Source organism: Gouania willdenowi, chromosome 3 (genome assembly GCF_900634775.1).
Source record: "Gouania willdenowi chromosome 3, fGouWil2.1, whole genome shotgun sequence".
Lineage (NCBI taxonomy): Eukaryota > Metazoa > Chordata > Actinopteri > Blenniiformes > Gobiesocidae > Gouania > Gouania willdenowi.
Window position 1 is genome coordinate 23350952 of NC_041046.1, and position 21303 is coordinate 23372254.

Sequence of the window (21303 nt, forward strand, 5' to 3'; positions counted from 1 at the left end):
TTGTTGAATGTTTTTAAAGAACAAACGAAGAAAGAAGAAGTCTCTGTGTACTCTTAGCTCATGCAACTGCATCAGAGGCTGTTTGGAGCAGATCAGAAGTTGCGCTCTGAACGCAAACAAAACCAAACTGCCTGCCCTCCGCCCATCCGGATCGAGTCCGGGACTAAACTGGTCTGAATTCACCCTGAGATACAAAATCCATTTATCTTGTTTTTTTTAATTTATTTATTTTTTCCCTTATTGTTCATTTTTGTATGTGGAAACTTGAAATGCTTCTGCATTGTGATCTCATATTCCTGACTGTCAGAGGAACTGAACATTGGTCTGTCTTTGCCAAAATAGCAGCAAAAAAAAAATACAAGTAATGACCTCAATCTTATAATGCCTCAGAAGCTAAGCCAAGTACTTTTTACTGAAATTCCCCAAGTGTTGTGCCACAATATAACATCAGACAGGATAACTATCTGCTGAATTCTACTCATCCCATCTGCTCAAGAGGGGGCAGAGGGTATATGGCTCAGGAAGAAACAGCAGACAGAAAGGGAGATGACTGAAGACAGCTTGAGAGAAAGACATAAATGCAGCTGAGGGGAGAGGTGAATTGGGTTGGAAGGACAGTGGAGAGCAATCCGAAATGAATCTGGACATTCCAGATGGTTTTAATCTTGTGTAAGTATGTGGGTACATGCACATATTTGCTTCCCTGCTCATACCAGATATCTGTTTGGGCTTGTCTATAGGTATTTTGTATTACCCGGATAAACAAGAACATCTGGTTTGTGACCAGTGAGAATCTTCAGATTTTAGTTTGATGGGAAAGACAACAAAAACACTCAGAATAAGGCTTACATAGATCACTGGGCGTTCTCTGGAATGTGTGAAAACTGGAGTGTGAGACACACAGGTGTCAAGTGCTTTTATTTTCTGGTTACACTTCCTGCTGTGCACGCAAGTTGTCGAACATGGAAACTTGCCCAGTGCCGATGTGGGTGGTGACAAAAATATTGAGACATTTCTTGTAGCCGGACTAGGTTTAACTAGGTTTGCAAAAAGCAATTCCACTTTAGGTTGCCAGTCGGTGAGCTTTAGCTTGTACGCTCAGAAATAAACACCTAGTTAATCTATCAAGAAGATGGAAATCTCCATTAAAAAAAAAAACAAAAAACAAAAAAAAACAAAGGACTTGCTCTTTAAATTAGATGGAACAGCTCTTCAGCTGTCATATTTAGGCAGGGTTTGTGTTTGGTGGCACAACACTGTACTTTGCAAGGTCCTTACTTTCGATACAACGTCCTTCCATAAATCACATTACAGCTAAGGTTATTGTGCTCCAAATGTGCAATCACAGAAGACTTGAGTTTAGGGCACAGGTGGGAAATGTTGGCCCATTTCTGGTTCAGAGCATGTTATGGTCCAAATTTACCCAAAGTCCACATACTGATTAATATGTGATTATAAAACAACTATGCTGCAAGAACATTGTCATGTTTGTGCAGTGCAACATCAGGTTTCTTTTCCTGCCTCAAACCCAAAACTGCTTTTTAAGTATAGTGCTGTTGATTGATCCTAGTCCAACTCTTGACTGTCAAAGTATTTCATTTTGACATATTTTGTTGTACAAATGTAGGAGTGAGTGCCCTCTATGGGTAAAAACCTGGCTATTTGAATCAAATTTTGCTATTAGCTGAGAATGGTGGTTTGTGATGTTTTGTTCGCTTCATGTCACAAACCACCGCTGTTGGCCCCGCCCCATTTATAAAAACTACCACCTCTCTGCAATCTGTGGTGTGTAGGTTGGATGGAGAGAATTACAAATAGAGAGGTATAGTGAGTATTGAGTAGGCAGTAAGCATATCATGGATTGTTTTTTTGGAGAGTTATAGTAGACTGATATTAACTGCTCCAGCAGCCCCGCCCATAATCATGGCATTTTTTCTTTTTTTTTTTTTTAATTTCCAGCCTAGGTGCATGTCAGCCATGACCCCAGTGTGAAGTTACTCTTTAAAGAGCAAAGCTGCATCTTACAACCAAGTGACACCTCAAAGAACCAAAAATCAGGGCAAAAACCCAAGCCTTGACTATTATTAGTATTATTTTTCCTCACCATTTTAAGCACTGTTACCCAAAAGGCTGTGTAAATAATTTAAATTTGTTCATAGGATAAAAATAAATCAATACAATTGTTGCATGCTTTCATCTCCTACACACACATATATTGTACATGTGCACATTTGGTGAGTTAAGTGCCCTGCAGTTCTTCATCAATAAGGTTTAAATGAGAATTTGATGACACATGACAAACTAAAAGGCCGGGGAAGTCTGGACAAACTGTGATTTTCACTTTGAGTTATGGATTAATAATCCAGCAATTTTATTTATTCCAAAGGAATTTTCTTTTGGTATTTTTTTTTAAGTTGGTTACACTTGAGTTGAAATTTTCCTTCCCTCTATTATTCTCTATGCATGCTCATCCTTCCTTACATGGCTATTTGGGGCTTTATTAGTACTTGTTTTGTGGTTAAACTATAAACTATCCACCATGATATCATTACAGGTACATATTAATAAATTAGAATGAAAATGTTTTTTGTCACTCATTTCAGAAAGTCAAACCTGTATATGACATAGGTTCTTGACACATAGAGTGAAACATTCCAAGCCTTTATTTCTTGAAACTTTGATGATTATGGCTTACAGATAATGAAAACCCAAAATTCAGTGTCTTGGAAAATAAGAATATTACATAAGGTCAATAAAAAATATATTTTAAACAAAAATGTAAGGCTTCTGAAAAATATGTTAATTTCTATGCACTCAATACTTGGTCGGGCCTCCTTTTGAATGAATGACTGCATCAATGCAGCATGGCATGGAGGCGATCAACCTGTGGCACTGCTCAGGCGTAATGGAAGCCCAGGTTTCTTTGATAGCAGCATTCAGGTCATCTGCATTGTTGGGTCTGGTGTCTCTCACCTTCCTCTTGACAATACCCCATAGATTCAGACAAAGCCAGTTTGCTGACCAATTAAGCACAGTAACACCATGGTCATTGAACCAGCTTTTGGTACCTGTGGCAGTGTGGGCAGGTGCCAAGTCCTGCTGGAAAATGAAATCAGCATCTCCATAAAGCTTGTCAGCAGAAGGAAGCATGAGGTGCTCTAAAATGTCCTGGTAGATGCTGCGTTGACTGTGGACTTCAGAAAACACAGAATAAAAACTTTGGCATTATCCACTTTGACATACCAATGTTTTATATTTCCATGAGTTTAACTCTGGTGCATTCATCCAAATCTATGTTACCAGGCAGAAAATGTTTCCGCTTTTTATGTTACTATAAACTATATGTTACATGTATACATAATAAATCAAATCTAAACTGTAGAAATTATAGAAACTATGATTCTAGAGTCTTCTAAGCTTGACTTTTTCTTCTGTCAGTCCATTTATACATGTCTGCATGTTATAATGTTGGCGCATTAGATGTCATGAGAATTTAATGAGTGAGCGATATCATCTCACATTACAGGCTTTCACAACAAACCATGCAGTAATCCTTACATGCCTGAAGTTGCGTTGCGAGTGTATGTGCCGTGAAAGATTTCTCCAAGCATCACAGGGGTGCACTCATAGTAATGCCCATACTACGGAGATAGAGGGATGAAATGTGAATGTAGTATGTGCCGTGTGTGTTCATTGAGGCACTTTGCAGAAATGTGTCATCGGGAAAACGATGCATTTGTGGTTACTTTTGCTGGAGTTGTACAAGCGGCCTGCAGCTTGTCTCTAACACTTGGTTGGGCACATACATAAGTGTTGTCAGCCTTGTCTTTTTAATACAGCATTGATTAATTATTATCAGATTTTAAAGCTTTTGGACCACATTATTCAAATGAGGTAATAATTAACTTTAATGTCAGTGGTAATAATCACCATTCATATTAATGTGCTGATGTCTGCATAGTCATCCTTTTTAAGACCCAGAGGCCAAATCTGAAGAATGCGTGTCAAGAATGAAAAGCAAGAGCGTGTCACTTTGAATTATATTTATGATATATAATTCATCATCGTTTTTTTTTTTTCTCTCTCTCTCTTTCAGCTGAATCTTGTGGAGGTGTGGTTCAAGGCCTGAATGGCACCATAGAGTCACCTGGTTTTCCCCATGGTTATCCAAACTACGCCAACTGTACGTGGCTAATAATAACAGGAGAGAGGAACAGGATTCAGCTCACCTTCGTCACGTTGGCGCTGGAGGAAGACTTTGATATTGTATCAGTTTACGATGGACAACCGTTGCCTGGCAACCTTAAAATGAGGTCAGACATTTCTAGTATTCTGTCACACCTTTTTTCTTTCCTCATTAAGTTTCAAAACTGTATGTTATTTAATCATTGTATCATTTTTTGGTCTTATTTAATTAACTGCTGAAGGCATTTATCACTTTAACAGATATTTTTAGTTGATAAAAGGTTATGGCAGAAGGATGATGAGGAGTACAAAATTAGATTTTGCATCAATACAGTGGGAAGAGTATTTCTGGAACTCTCAATATGATGGCAATTAACTTAGATTTTTTAATTTACTCCACATTTAGAAATCTGTATGAGTGGTTCAGAGTTGTGCTGCTTCTGGGCTTCTCTGAGTAGATTTTGCCTGTTCTCCTTGGTGCACGTGGTCACCCCTAGTTTTTGTCCTCCCTTCTGAAACATGCAAATTGGCCATAAAATCAACAGAAGTCAATAAGCTTAACATCACAGCCGCAGCAGGAAGGAGACTGGAGAGAAACAAGTGGAAGCAACAGCATTATCTCCCGCTGTCAGGAAGTGGTGGCAAATGACGGCTTTATATCTGGTGTGTCTTAATTAAGATGTCACCAGTATTAGAAACACAGTGTAAATAATAAAAAGCTGTAGTTTTTAGAGGGTCAAAGTTAAAGCAATACGCACATGACATGGGCTACACTTCTACATTTATGGATGTATATGCTAATCACAAAAAAGTGGTGTCCCATAGATAAAATATTAAGCTTTAAATGTAAATTAAACTTATTTTTGCACAAATGTTTTCATTAACAAGTTAAAAGGATTATGGAAAAACAACAACATTGTTCACACTAAAACTTGTAAGCTATATACGAATTGCATTTAAAGTTGTAATTTAAAGCTATGCTGTTTTTTGCATATATATATATATATATATATATATATATATATGTAATCTATACATACTTAGTGATGTGAATCCCCACCATTGAGGCCTATTCAATACGTACCCCAATACACTACCTGCAATACATTATATTAACAATACAGTGAAGCCCCCTACCGATATGATGCGATACATTAATGATTTAACAACAATTTGATTTTATCAATGCTATTCGGTTCGATACGATTCATGATGCGATTCTAAACAATTCGAAACGCTAAAAAAAATGTACAAGCCCACATCACGTGTCTAAAGATGATTTAGTCAATTTCTAATAAACACTAAATCATAAACAAACAAAAAAATATGTTTTTCTTACTTTTGTTTTTTCTTTCCCATTCTCTGCTTACTTATAATAGATTTAATTCTTGTTGGCCAAAAAAAAAAAAAAAAACAGTCCTTTTCTCAGTAATTTTACTAATATTGTTCTGTAATTTTACAATACTCATAAAACGTAACTATTTCCCTCATTGGCTAACTAAAGTGAGATAAAAAGATTGATACAACAGTTAAAATCATCAACAGTTCGTCATTCTTTGCCAATCACAGACGTCTTGTCCAGTTTTCCATCTTCCTTTTTTAAGTATTGCCAAACTTTAAACTTGTGTGTTTTCATGGGCACATTGATTATCTGCTCTTCTCCTGATGTCCCGCCTACCTGCCTGATTTCTGTTTACTAACTGTGGCTGGTGCCTTCGATACGCCTCAAAAAAACGAATGCAGAGGAGATACTTTGTAGTAACCGATGTGATTTGGGTTTTTACCAATGCAGAAAAATACATTGCACATGTAGCCAGCAGCTGTATCTAATGCACACTGACGCTACCTGTAACGCTGGACCAGACGGGAAAGGACTCAAATGCGAGACTTAAAAACAGAGTTGGAGAGTTTTTTTCAAAACGGTTTCAGTACAGAGTCAGAATCAGGCAGAGGTACACAGGGAGCAGGATAAGGCAATATCCTGGGCCCGATTTTTCAAAAGTAATCAGCTAGGATTCTAGATAATGGATCAAATCTTGAAAATTGCAGTATAACTATGAGATATCCACTTTATTCATAAGGTTGTAATTTATTTTGTTCATCCGTCAGGCTGCTTTTGATTGATTAGGCAGTCTATAACGTAATCAGTATAGGCCTACAGCAAAGTACAAAGTGTTTGGCCTCGTAAAATAATCCCCCAAACAGCTGTCAATAATAATAATATTTAACTGTCACTAATTGATGTAAATTAGAAGAAGATATTTAGAAGCTCTGTTGTCATTGTACAACATATACTGTACAACAAAATGAAGGTGCTCTCCAGGAATCGGGAATGTCATATCACACACGCTTCAATAAAATATTGGAAAAAAGAAATATGAATATATAATACTCAATACACTATATATATTAACATAGAAGCAATATAAAAATGTAAACTGACAATTATCACTCTCAAAGATATTGCTGTTTGTTTTTTTAGATTATTTTTTGTGATGCATGCAATGAAAAAACAAAATAATAAAGCAATGGCAATGACATCACTGGTTTTTGAAATCCAAGACAAATCCAAATCAGATCAAATAGTGTCTAACTATTGTGTTCCTTGTTGCACGTGCTGTTTGCTGGTTCTGGTTCTGGAGGCTGTCCAGATTTGGTGATCCTGAAAAGTTTCTATCTGGATCAGATTGATCTAATCCGATGTTGCTTTAAAAATCTGGCACAAATGTAAAATGGATTATGTGATCATTGATAGCAAAAAAAAAAAGGATTACCAAATACATTTTATCCAGATTAAACCTTTTGAAAAACCAGTGTCAAAATAGCACTAGGGATAATACAGGAACACTGGTCAGGAAAGTACACAGATAATCTGGCACTAGAGTAGTGAGATGGCCAACACTAAATAGGAGGGAGTAACAAGGAACGGATGGTTAAAACAGGTGAGACTAATTAGGAATGAAGCGACTTGAAATGAGAAGGGGAAAACAGGAAATAAAGCATGAAGCAACAAAATAAAACAGGAAGTGTACAAAACAAATTAGTGAATCTCTCCAACCATACTCTAAACCAGTGGTCTCCAACCTTTTCAAGCCTCCACCTTGGTGACGGCAAGATCTACTCAATGAAAAAAAATATTTTACTTTCACTTTCATGCTTTTTTTTTTTCAGGCTAACTTTATTTGAATTACATGACATGCTTTGGTCCAACATTCAAAAATAATGAACCCAAAATGCTATCTGTACTTAGCATATTTAACTGGCCTGTATCATTTGATCCTATTGGTCAATTTAATGTGTCTGTTATGCTGAAAAAAATGCAAGGACTGGATCAACAGAAACATTAATCAGCCATAAATGTATTTGTGTGTTTTTTGTTTTTTTTTTGTTTTCCGATTATTATACATTTCCTGTGTTTCATTTGTGTTCCAGTGGTTATGTTCAGGCATCTCAACGGGCAGCTATTGTTTGTTATACCATTGTGTTCGGCCACTAAGGGGTCCTCATGACTGGATGCGTAACTGCACCGTAACTGCTGCGAAACAGCAATGCAGCTGATAGGTTTACATTAAAGTCAATGTGTTAATTTCCGTCACTGCTGAGTCATGCTGCTGCCCTCTGCAGCAAATACACAGAACTTCTATTTTTGCTGGACTCTGGAGCTGTGCTGTAGCAAGTTAACAAAAATAAGCCCGTGTGGGACAGGAAGTAGTACATAGGCACAGAATAAAATATTCGGATTATTGTCAAAATAAAATACATGTTCAAGGGGGAAAACACCGACCTTCCGGGACTTCCAATGGGCCCATTTTGGACTCTATGCAAAAACCGAGCAGATATTCAGACTCAAAGGAGAAAAAAAATAACCTGTCCACTAATACCACATTTTTCAGCAATAAAATTGTGCGTTTCGGCTCTAGCAGACACAATTTGGACTCTACCATGGACATATTCGGACTGGGGAGGACCAGACCTTTCTGTTGATACCATGGTTGGCCCAATCTGAGCTTTTAAAATTGTATTTCACATTTAACTATTGCATTTATCCATGGTTGAATCACACATATGTATCGCACGATTTCAGGTGAATTAGATCGATCTCCTGAGTCCTTGCTGCCCTCTTCTCGCTGCAACAGAATGCACAGCAAAAGCAAAGGCGGTGGGGATTGCTGGGCTGCAGATTGCGCTGAAGTCACGCAGCGGAACCGTTTCGGTGCAGATACGTATCCAGTGGAAATCCAAGGTTACACCCCGCAAATGTTCGGCGCTCATGAGGAAAATACCATCTCATCACATCGTTTATCCTTTACATCAGTGAACTAATGAACAGTTTATCACTGTTGTCATGCTGTGGCTGTGTGCTCTATGACCGGAGCAACTGTATGGATTAGGTGTCCCAGCAATCACACACTTTCATGCACGGGAGACGCGATCTACGGGAATGTTTCAAAGATCTACCAGTCGATTGCGATTGACGGGTTGGCGACCACTGCTCTAAATACTACTTCTTGATCCATGTAAGGCCATTGGAAACAAATGTAACTGTAAACTTTACTATATTTTTAAATGAGTGAAATCCCTGCTTTGCTACTGTGACTGTCAAGTTAATGTCAAACCAGCGCCAGCAAAACAGAGATAATGTCCCTCAAGTTAATTGCAGTATCCAGTGGATCTTTTAAATTTTTATTTCACTCTATAAACAGCAGAAATCTGCAAGAATATATTTAGCCATTTATAAAATGGAGGAATCTTTATGTGGTGAATTGAAGAAAATAATGTTGTTTTTGAAAGGGCAGAGCGATCAGCGACTACATAGCTGCAGGGCTTATTCATCGTGCTCTCGTGTGGGAAGGATGAGCTGGGAATACACCAGGAAGTGTTTGATGCTGATGATGCAATTATGGGTACCAGTAACACCATATAGCTTTCTTGTATGTCAGTGATCATTCATACTTAAAATGATGATGTTATAATAACACTGCACATAGACTTACTTTGAATAAATCTTCTTGTGTGCTTTTTAACTTCCCTGTTGGTTTGTTTAAATCGGCTACATAGTGACAAATAGTTATGCGTATCAACTATTTCATATTTTACATTTGTTTAACTAAATTTGCTGCTGTTAGATTCATAATTGGCAGCAAATGAGATGTTGAAATTGGATATTTCAAACTGATCTTATGCCCTTTCATTTGTATACACACGTTTTTCCTTTAACAATAGATCTCAGAAATCAGAAAGGTTTTAATCCACCAAGTACAGTTCAAAACAGCACAAGGAATTTAACTTGGCAGTTGGTGCGAAGAACAAAAAAAACAAACAAAAAACAAACAAACCAGAAACAATAATAATAATGATAAATATAAAGGATAAGGGATAAACAAAGGATAAATAGAAACTTATATACAAGTGCTGTATCACATAGTTTTCCTAGCATGTGATCAGTCAGTAGGGACAGCTACATAGACATTATAATACGTAGACGCCGTATCGACTGCTGCAGCCCACTAGAGCGGTGCGTCAACAGGGCGGCCATCTTGGACCGGTGGCAATCACTCCTATTGTGCATTACATCTATAGAGGAATGATGTGTTTACACAATTAAAGTTGGCATAAATCATTCAGTTATCAAGCAATTTTCATGGGGTGTGTTTGTAACAAACATCAGACATGATAGATAGATAGATAGATAGATAGATAGATAGATAGATAGATAGATAGATAGATAGATAGAACAAAAAGAACCTAGAAAACATTCAGATGTGCTCAGGTTTTTATTGACATTTTTTAAGGCTATGCATTGCATTGTGTAATTGTACTACTACTGTATTATTGTTATTGCTATTCTTATAATTATCTATATAGCATTGTATTATTATTTTTATTAATATGTTATATTATAGTTACTGGTATTCTCATTGTATATTAGGGATGTAACGATTCTTTCAACTCCCGATACAATACGATTCTCTCATGATTTATTTTACAAAATGAGACCGTAGACAAATGATGATTGAAAAATATTCCTTTATTTTTTTTGGGGGAAAAATACTGTACTATTTTCTTTTTATTTTTCATTGTCAAAAGAATCCCTTGATAAACTATTCAAAATAATGCAATTTAACTATAAATCTTGAATTAAATAAATAAAGGAATAATACAAATGAAGAAGAAGCTTATTAATTTAAATTCTGGTTCTATAATAAACAATGCAAAACTGCATAATAGTTCTTTTTCTTTTTAAAAGTGCAACTGAAAATGTATTTTGTGCCTTAACAATTGGACTTTAAAACAAAAAAAAAAACGTCATTGCCCTGTATTTACGTCAGATATTTGTTTGGACCAGCAGATGGCGCTGGTAACCCAGTGGTCGGTTGGCATGCAGCTAATGCTAATAGACAGAGTAGACAGAGCTAATAGAATAACGTGACTTTTACAGATATTCATGTAATATTACAGATATTCTTTCGGTGCTAAAGGGGTAAGGGATCATTTATTAACATATTTAAGAGTAGAAGGCGGCCAGAAAGAAAGTATTAGCAGACTTTGCCTGCCGCCTACACTTCTGGATAGCGCCCCCTGATGGTTAAAAAAAGTACTGCGATTAAATTTTCAGAAGATCGATCCCTATTGTATATCATTATTATTATTAATATTATGGCTATATTATTATTATACTATATTCTTATATTACATTATTATTATTATTATTATTATTATTATTATTATTATTATTATTATTATTAATTTAATCATTACTATTATTACTATTACTATTATATCATAATTAATTATTGTAGCCAAAGAACTGAAATATTCAAGGATGTGGGTGTGGAGATTAGGTGGTTAGTGGTAAAACTAGCATTTTAAATATATCAAAGCACCTTGTAGCATGTGTGCCGTTTAAAAAAAAAAAATTACAGTTTGGAAATTGGTTCAAAATTCAACGACTAATTCTACTTACAGATTGAGAAATACTGTACCTCTTTCTGTCGTAATGTCCTTGCACCGCTGCCTCCACCACCACCGGTCCAAGATGGCGGCGCTATTGACATGTCCCTCCACAGTTGATGCGGTGTCTACGTATATAATGTCTATGGGCAGCTACAACCATTTGTTAACCAGGTGACTTTGTAGTCAGCCTTTAAACACCTACTCAGTGATCAGTCACCCAAACATATCAGAGTGCATTAAAGCCACATCCTATAAAGTTTTGGTATGAAACTTTTATGTTAATATATTACTACTTCCAGCTGCTGTAAAGTTAATTTACATTGAGTTTTACATTTTAATTATTTAGTTCAAAATACGTTTTTATTGTCATTGCATAATCATACCAAGTATACGACATAAATCAAAAATGGATCACAGTTCCCTTTGGTGTAAATTAATGTCACTCACAAACAAAACTTTAGGTTACTCTCTCAATACCAGTTCTATGAGTAATATGAGTGAGATGTCTCACTATGGGATGTGACCTCTGTCTACATTCTTCAGAAGGCCTCTATTTCCCTATGCCAATCCTGATTGGCCGGTGAAGCGCGACAGTCCACTGGGAGACCCTCCCACCTCCCATAAAAGGAGGACACGGACAGGTGCAGACCATTCAAATAAGCAAACCTCTTCTCCTCGTTCGAGAAAGAAGGGCAGTCTGGTGAGACATCTCATTCATATTACTCATAGAACCGGGGTTATGAGAGTAACCTAAAGTTCTATTTCATAATATTTCGTATGATGTCTCACTATGGGATATGGAAATTCCCGTAAGGTAGACGTACTTATCGAACGGCACCAGCCTTCAGGGAAGAAGTCTGATTACATCAGGACAATAAAACTGTCCGTGCCATGCACAGGGCGGATACGTCCAGCATGTAAAAGCGGACAAACGCGAGGGGCAAGGACCAGCTTGCAGCCGCACAGGTGTCCTGAACAGACACTCCCCCGAGACGAGTTTGCACGCAGACCCGTAGGCGGCTGCAGACCCTGACACGAGTAAGCCAAAGCAATAGCCTCCAACACCCAGTATGACAGGCGTTGCTTAATGAGTGGCATTTCCTTGCGGGGATTGGCCCAGGAGACGAACAAATGAGGCCACTGCTCACCCTGTGAGGCACAAAAGGCCAGCAGGTCGATGGGAGAACATGAGCCCACCACCTTTGGCACAAAAGCCGGGTTGGGACTCAGAATAATTCTCACATCACCTGGGAAAAGCTGAGCGCATGATGGGTGAACCGAGAGCACATGAATGTCGCTGACCTTCTTGGTCAAAGCCAGAGGCAGCAACAAGACAGCTTTAAAAGAGGCAAACTTCATGCTTGTTTCACATATCGGTTCGAACGAGGGACCCTTAGGTCCCTCCAGAACCACTGCCAGAACCCATGGTGGAACCGTCGGTCTGGACACAGGGAGGAGCTTGTGCGCACCCTTCATAAACTGGCAGACCAGCGGGTGCTAACTCGCCGGTTTGTCCCCAAAGCCCATGTAACATACTTTCACAGTAAAAAAGGCTTTGTGTTTGTCAATCAGGCCCTGCAGGAATGACAGAATCACACTCACCGGGCACTGAAAGGCAATGTGGCCTCTGTGGAGACACCATTCCTCAAACACCCTCCACTTGCAATCATAAAGAGATATAGTGGAGGGCGCTCTGTATGGTAGAGATCACACTCTGTGATAACCCCACGGCCGACAGATTGCGCAACTCAAGGGTAAAGCCCACAGCACCAGGTGCTCTGGGTGTGGATGAAAAACTGTGCCCCTTGCCTGAGACAGCAGGTCTCTGCACAGCGGGAGCTGCCAGGGGGGAGCACTCAGTAGCTGGTAAATCCCCGCCAACCAGTGCATGGCCGGCCAATGCGGAACCACCAGGATCAGAGAGTGGCCGCCAACGAGGGAAATGCATAGAGAAGCACGCACAGCCAATCATGTGCTAGTGCGTCTACGCCGAGGGCAGCCTCCAAGTTGCCCAGGGAGAAGAACGTTGCGCACTGCGCGTTTTTTACCCTGGCGAACATGTCCACCACGGCCTGTCCGTAACGGGCCCACAGCTGTCGCACCACATTTGGGTGCAATATACAATCCCCGTAAATTGGCCTGCAGGTCTGCGCCCAAGTTCATGATCACCGGGACGTGCGTCGCCCTCAGCGAGAGGGAATGTCCCACACTCCACAGGATCAGTCTGCAGGCATGTTCAACGCCCAGGCAACTCGAGCAGGCTCCGTCCTTGTTGGAGATTCTCCCACCACAAGGACAAAGGCGAGCCACAGTGCATCCCGTCCCCCCGGTGAGAGGAGCCTCGGTCTCCATTACCATTTGAGTCAGGGAAGAAGAGCAGGTGCATTAGCTTGCTAGCGAGGATGTGGGACAACGTGAACCGGCCAAGACGTCAGGGACAGCGTTGTGTTTTGAACGGCAGCTGAGTCGCTGGAGTTTGGAAGCTTGGATACCGTGGTATGGAGCTGGAGCCGGGATATCGACATGCACAAGAGCCCGGAGGCGTCGGGGGCCGTGGTCAGAGACGACGGCTAGATGTACTGAGGTACGTGAAGCTTGCGGCACGGAGCTAGCAGCGGGGCTGTCACTGAAGTGAGAGGCCACTGGAGACCAAAGCGCGCTCCGAAGCCGCAGCGTCGGAAGGAGCAGTCAGCCAGAGCTGAGGCTCGGAGGCTTCACTGCCTTGTGGCTTCACTGCCTTGTGGCAGTGAAGGACAGCACTTATCAATCAGAGCAAGGTATGAGCTGTTCTCGACCTGGTGTGGCCTTAAAGGGATTGTTCGCCTATTTATGACATGACGTTGTATGCAATCCTCACAATAGTGCATACACATTGTCTCACTCAGTGCTCACCTCCCTGGTCCGAGTTCTGGCCGCTTGAAGTTGTTCAAGAAAGTAGTCCCGGTTAGTTTCCGGGGCCACAAAACTGTGCGTTTTTAATAGAAAAAAATATATGCGTTTGAAAGCTTGATTCATTTACATCACAAAACCGCCCACAAAAAAAATTCATACCTCCAGTTTTAATCGGCACTATTTTCTCTTCCGTCTCCATCAGTCTGCGAACAGTTTAACTGGTCAGAACTAACACGCGAGATAACTGAGAGGAAAAGAGGTTTTTGAATGGTGCGTACCTGTCCATGTCCTCCTATTTTAGGAGGTGTGATAGTCCCCCAGTGGACTGTCGCGCTTCACCGGCCAATCAGGATTGGCATAGTGAAATAGAGTGCTTCTGAGGAATTTAGACAGAGGTCACATTCCATAGTGAGACATCTCACGAAAAATTATGAAATATACCAACAAAATATATATATATATATATATATATATAAATAACCAAGAGTGAAGAGCTGCAAGCCACTGTGACTGTGCGCTCCGCCGTCTTTCTAGTGAAGTAACTTTTGAGAAAAAATGTTCTATTGTTAATGACTGTTGTAAAAAACCACTGTTTTTCCCTGAGTGTAGATTAGAACAATAAGGATACCGAGGGATTCTCCCTGTAGGAATGAATTATAAACAATGAGTTGGACCATCAGAAAAGTAGAAACTGGCCTTTTGGGGACCACAGAAACTGGCTTGAATGGAGTGGAACGGGATTGTTATGGTTAACACTTTAATAAGAAGTGACAACGTTGTGAGAACAATAACCACTCCCCACTGCTCTGCTGATGTCTGTACTTTGCTGGATAGTGAAGATATTGTGGAGGATCAGCAGCATGATAGTTAACTGAGGCCAGAGCCAGCCTTCCTTTGTTTCCTAGGGGGGTTACTGCAGGCAAACATTGGTACAGCCAAGTGTTGCAGAGTTCTCATTCCCACTTTTGCAACCAAGACATAAATTCATTAATGTAAGGATTGTGTCAAACAAACAATCCAGTCTGGTCAAAAAACTCTAAAGGAAGCATTTACAACCAAGGTCCCTCGGAACAGCTCAAGGGCTCAAGAAATAACAAGAGATGTGGCGTAGTTACCCAGATATATTTGTTGTTGTTGTTGTTGTGGGATTAGACCGTCGTGTGACCGTCGAGTTAGTTCTTGCAAATGTCTCAAAATACATGTAAATAGCTGTTTGTGTGCATGCATGAGCGAGCGAGAGAATGTTTTATAATCTTTGTATTGTGGGTGGGTGAGTTTTATTGTATTGACTGTATCCCCCTGTAATGGGATACATACTGGTCCAACCAGGGACAGAAGTTGTAAACTAGCACCAGCTTTAAACTTTTATTATTATTATTATTATTATTATTATTATTATTATTATTATTATTATTATTATTATTATTATTATTAATAATAATAATAATAATATTTTATTATATTTATTTATTATCTCATAGATCAGATTCTTTCTTTCTTTCTTTCTTTCTTTCTTTCTTTCTTTCTTTCTTTCTTTCTTTCTTTCTTTCTTTCTTTCTTTCTTTCTTTCTTTCTTTCTTTCTTTCTTTCTTTCTTTCTTTCTTTCTTTCTTTCTTAGTGTCGGAACTAACTCACCTACTTTTCACCCACTGAACCGTTACGTAGAATTCATGTAAATTCAGTCGCGCTCCTCTCTAATTTCGGGCTATTACGAGAAAGGAATTGCCAAAAAAATTAATTCATCGTAGAATCATGGAAATTGACACAGAAGTAGACCATGACAAGACAAGTAAAAAATATTCTTAAGACTACGCCAAAAAATGCACAAGAAGTCCAGAATCTTGAATTGAAAACTTCTATTTTCGCCTACATTGTATTTTAACGCATTTCTCCTAGGGCGTTTCACTGACGGGATTCAAAATTGCTGAAGATCATCTAGAGAAGTGGGACACCGAAAGTTATCCATGGATTTTTGATAACCTTTACGGTGTTTGCACTGTGGAGCCGTGAATTTTGGCCAAAAATGTGTCAAAATGTGTCAAATGTGAATCAGTTGTTAAATTCCCGGCCCTAAACCAGCTAAATGTGGCGCATTAGCACCCCCTACAGAGTGAAGTGAATTTAATATAAGAGAAATGTCCTAATTTACTGCACTTTTCCTAGGGTGTTTCACTGACGGGCTCAAAATCACTGGAGATTCTAGAGAAGTGGGACAGCAAAAGTTATCTATAGATTTTTGATAACTTTGAATTTTTTTTTTTTTTAAATGCTCCCGTTTTTACATGCAAACTTTGATTTGAATCAAATGTAAATGAGTTATTAAACTCTCGACCCTCAACCAGCTCAATGTGGAAATATGGAAATTGCCACGTTAGAGCTCCCTACAGGGTGAAGACAATTTAATATGGGGAAAAAATGTTTTTTTGAATGTTTGGAATTTTTCATGAACTTCTGTTTTGGCCTCTCGATCAAAAAAGTCAATGAGACACATGCTTTATTTTTAATCTTTATTTTTGTATCAAGATACTCTCCATTTTGTGTTAATAGGAAATTGGCCAAATCTTGAAAATCGTCAGCTGAGATTTCAACACACTCCTCCTGGAGCTACTACAACTACAACTACAACTCCAACATTGTTCTTGGATGTGTTAATACAACAAAAATCTTTAATACGTCTAAGTTTATATCTCATTAGTACATTTCTGTCTAAACAAATCAATAATAATGCATTGATTAAAACTCACTGATAAATTGTGTCTTTATATGAACTTGAGGGAGCGCATTGAGGGCGGCACAGCAAATGAGGCGCGGCAAAGGCGGCGCGCCAAAGGCAGCGCAGCAAAGGCGGCGCGGTAATACAGCATGGCGAAGGCGGCATGGTAAAACGGCATGGCAAAGGCGGCGAAGGCAAGGGCCGTTTATTGCCGCTTGCGGCTATATTTCTTGTTATTGTTAGCATTGCTGTAAACTGTGTGCCCTGATTATAGCTAACCATGAGATTTAGATATCGTTATATCCTCAGCACACCCTTGAACACAGCAGCAGCCATGTTAAAACTCTCAGGTCAGTCTTATTCTGATTCGTAGAGATATTTGAGGAACACACACACAGACAGAGGTTCCTTGCTTTTATAGAGAGATGATGAGCAGCATCATGTGCTATTACATGTTGCGTCCTAGTTGACGCGCTGTTTATATTGGACAGTATTTACTCAGCGGATGCAGACAGGCAGCATCAAGGGCATCCCTGTGGCAGCAGGGGTCCTCAGGTAAAGATGGAAGCATCCGAACAGATTGCCTGTATGAAATACTGTAGATGGTGCAGCTGATATGTTTCTCGGTTATGCCGATTAAAAAGAAAGTTAAAACACGCCTGGAAGTCCCTTTTGTGTCCAAGTGTGCAACAATTATTATGACGGTCCTGATTAAAAAAGGAGAAAAAACCAACAGAAAATCCTCCCTACATTGCTGAAACCGGAGCGTAGGGGGCGCCATCGCTCCGTAGAAGAGAAAAATTACATTGTCGGGAGCCCTTTCGCTCAACAGGGCTGGCGAGAACCCTGATATATATATATATATATATATATATCATACACATACAGTAATACATAATCATGGCCATTGAAATGTTAATAGGGTGAATGACCCCAAGATACACACCTGATATATAGTTCTCTTGCAACCAGCCACCTAACTGTCATCAGAGCTTTTTTGAAGGGAGTGCTACAATCCCCATATCTAGAAAAAAAGAGCTGAACGGGCAAATGTTGCCTCTTCAGCTCCAGCTGTGCATCAGCAGCAGTAACTACTCCATCCCACTCTCTGTGGTGACTGATGTCAACAGCTAAAACTCATTTTTCCAGAAATACTAAATCTTTCTCCCACATGGATAAGACCGACTGCTCATTTCTGAGTCTTAGAGCACAATGCACACAAAGGTCTCAGGGAAATTCAGTCAAATGTATTCAATGTAGACTCACTGGGTTCTGCTGGAGACGAGCTGAGGTACAGTAGTTCACCCTGTAGATGATGCCAGTGTATCACAGTGCTAACCCAGACGCACTCATTGTTCCAAACACTCTCATTAGTTATTTGGAACTCGCCAAATTAAACAATAATTAGTTACAAAAATCAAAGAAATGTAGGTTAAGATCCTGGAACTGATATCCTTCACTTATTGCTTGGATAATGTTGGTTGGTTGGTGCCTTACAAATGCAAACTAGGACACATTAATGTTCAAATTACTTGTTTTCCTGCCTGGAATTTGTTGCTCACTGAAGATCAAACCGGTCCATATTTGGCCCCTGAACTAAAATGACTTTGACACCGTTGGTGTTATGTGATAACAGTAAGAGATGTAAACACTGCAGATGTACATTACACATGGTAAATAAGTTACACTTCAACATTTTATTTGCCATTTACATGGCAAGTCAGCTTTCAAGGGCTGTTCCATACTCTGTCACACACACACTTGATTGGCTGTCAGTGGAGTGCTTCTCTGGTCGCTGTATAGGGTTTCGTTGAATTGTCCCCAAATGTGTCGATAAATTTAAATCCTCATGAGGTGCTGTGAAAATGGTCTCTGATTTGTTTTAGAATAGCTAGACCTCACAGCAGCGGGTCCACAAAGCTCACACACAAGCAGACGCAGCGATCCCAGCTGCAGCTCAGCGCAGACACACTTCACTCGAGACCGCAAATGAAGTGTGCATGTTCTCTCCACCTTGGATATGCTACTTTTAGGTTTAGATGCAATTTATCTCATCTATTATCACTCTCCCTCTGACTCAGTACAAGTACATCTCAAAAAATTAGAATATCACGAAAATGTTCAATATTTTTGGTCAGTCATTTCAGAAAGTCAAACCCATATATGATATAGGCTCATGACACATAGAGTGGAATTCTATGTCAAAATTCAGTGTCTCAGAAAATTAGAATATCGCATAAGATAAATAAAACAAGGATATTTTAAGCAAAAATGTCAGACTTTTGAAAAATATGTTAATTTCTATGCACTCAATACTTGGTCGGGCCTCCTCTTGCATGAATGACTGCATCAATGCAGCATGGCATGGAGGTGATCAACCTGTGGCGCTGTTCAGGCGAAATGGAAGCCCAGGTTGCTTTGATAGCAGCATTCAGGTCACCTGCATTGTTGGGTCTGGTGTCTCTCACCTTCCTCTTGACAATACCCCATAGATTCAGACAAAGCCAGTTTGCTGACCAATTAAGCACAGTAACACCATGGTCATTGAACCAGCTTTTGGTACCTGTGGCAGTGTGGGCAGGTGCCAAGTCCTGCTGGAAAATGAAATCAGCATCTCCATAAAGCTTGTCAGCAGAAGGAAGCATGAAGTGCTCTAAAATGTCCTGGTAGATGCTGCGTTGACTGTAGACTTCAGAAAGCAGCGGACCGACTGTTGCTCAGTGGTTCAAAGTCCTTTTTTTTTTTTTAGATGAAAGTAAATTTTGCATATAATTTGGAAATCAAAGTCCCAGGAAGAGTGGAAAGGCTCAGAATCCACGTTGCTTGAAGTCCAGTGTGAAGTTTCTGTGATGATGTGGGCTGCCACGCCATCTGCTGGTGTCTGTCCTCTGGCCACTTTAAGTCCGCGCAGACCTGTGTTGATTTCGTTCCTCCTGAATATGTTTGTGCCTTTAGACTGTTGCTTCTCTATGTCGGTCTTCCCTTTTTAGCTTGCTTTGCTGTGTAACCATTGTGCTTCATGCTGCGATGGTGACTTCTGCTGAAACTTCTGCAATTGTACTTTTACAATCAATCATGAAGGTGCATTTTGAGCGGCCAATAGTAATGCCCAAAATAGCCCATGAAACACTCTGTTTGTAGAAAGATCTCTGATTGGCTGAAATCTATTGTCATGCTCCTGGATTTCTAAAGTTCAATTACAGAGCAAAGAGAAGGTCCTGAAGTCCAGTGTCCTCTCAGAACACTTTGAATTACAATATGATCTAATGTGATTACAGATTTTTGACCAAATGATTGCAAAAACTTACATACTGCAGCTTTAAATGGAACAAATTAAAATATGTTAATATCCTAGTGAGTAAGAGAGAAGCAGGGTGGGATGAAGGGATGGACCCTGTGCCCAGGAACTTATTACTGTGTGTAAATACTATAAGCATAATCATTTCACACAAGGTTCTATGAGCCATGCAATGGTTGCAGCGTCAGAGCACAGAGCCTCTGACCTTGGTCTTTTTTTTTTATTTGCATTTTCTACTCAGCGTGTTGGGTTTTCTCCAGTTTCTTCCCAAAGCCTAAGAACATATCCCTCAGGTTGATCTAAATTGGCTTTAAGAGTAAACATATGTGTGACAGTGATTGAGTGTATGTCTTCTTGTGTTAGCTTACTGTTAGACTGGCATAAGTCCAGGGTGTACATCACCATGCCCTCGAAATCATTTGGAACAGACTCGCACAACCCAGAGTGGATACAATCAGAAACCATTCATGAAGCAGTCATACCAGTGGAGGTTAACTACTTCTGTCCTGGGGAAGTGTGGCTGAAGCTTGGCTTCAGAGTTGTTATTACCACAGTATTTACACATGGACACACACACACACGGATACGGACACACACGGACAAACACACACGGACACAGTGTTGCTGCTACTAACTTGAATCACAATCACATTTTCTTTTAAAACACGTGCACCTTCGCTACCGATATGTCAATGCGCATCGACTTTTGTTGAGCAGCCAATAGTATCACCCAAAATAGCTCATGGAGCACTTGGTTGATAAATAGATCTCTGATTGGCTCTAAAAGAGCGTCACACTCTTGGATTTCTAAAGCTTGAGAGCCAAGAGAAGGTGTTGAAGTCTAGTGTCCTCACAGAACTCTTTGAATTACAATATGTTCAAAGGTTAGTATGGATTTTTGACCAAATGATGCAAATATTACATGCTGCAGCTTTAGGCCCTAAGTAGCTATTGCCTCATCTTCTTGTATATGTACTCTCTGTTAATTGTATCTATATAATTAATGTTTGGCCTAATTGATAATGAAGGATTCAAAGAGATATGATAATGTGGGTAATTTTTGTGGCTTTAAATTTGAAATGCAACACAATTATGTTGACATTATACTGTATGGTTCATACCTACCTTTGCATACTCTGAAAGTTTTTGTTTTTTTTTCCTTCTGATTTCTTGCTTTTTAGATTTTCACGTAATAGTTTATTAATTTCAAAATCAATAATTATTTGGATACTTGCACCACAGTAGAAGCATTTTTTTTTAC

At 39.5% G+C, this 21303-nt stretch overlaps 1 protein-coding gene across 1 annotated transcript in view; it reads left to right on the forward strand.

The window, feature by feature from the left end:
• Positions 1–21303, forward strand: part of LOC114461190 (CUB and sushi domain-containing protein 1-like) — a 478378-nt gene that overhangs the window by 127175 nt on the left and 329900 nt on the right. The window contains exon 2 of the mRNA XM_028443085.1: positions 4097–4313. Coding sequence (XP_028298886.1) covers positions 4097–4313 — 217 coding nt within the window. The remainder of the gene's footprint in view (positions 1–4096; positions 4314–21303) is intronic.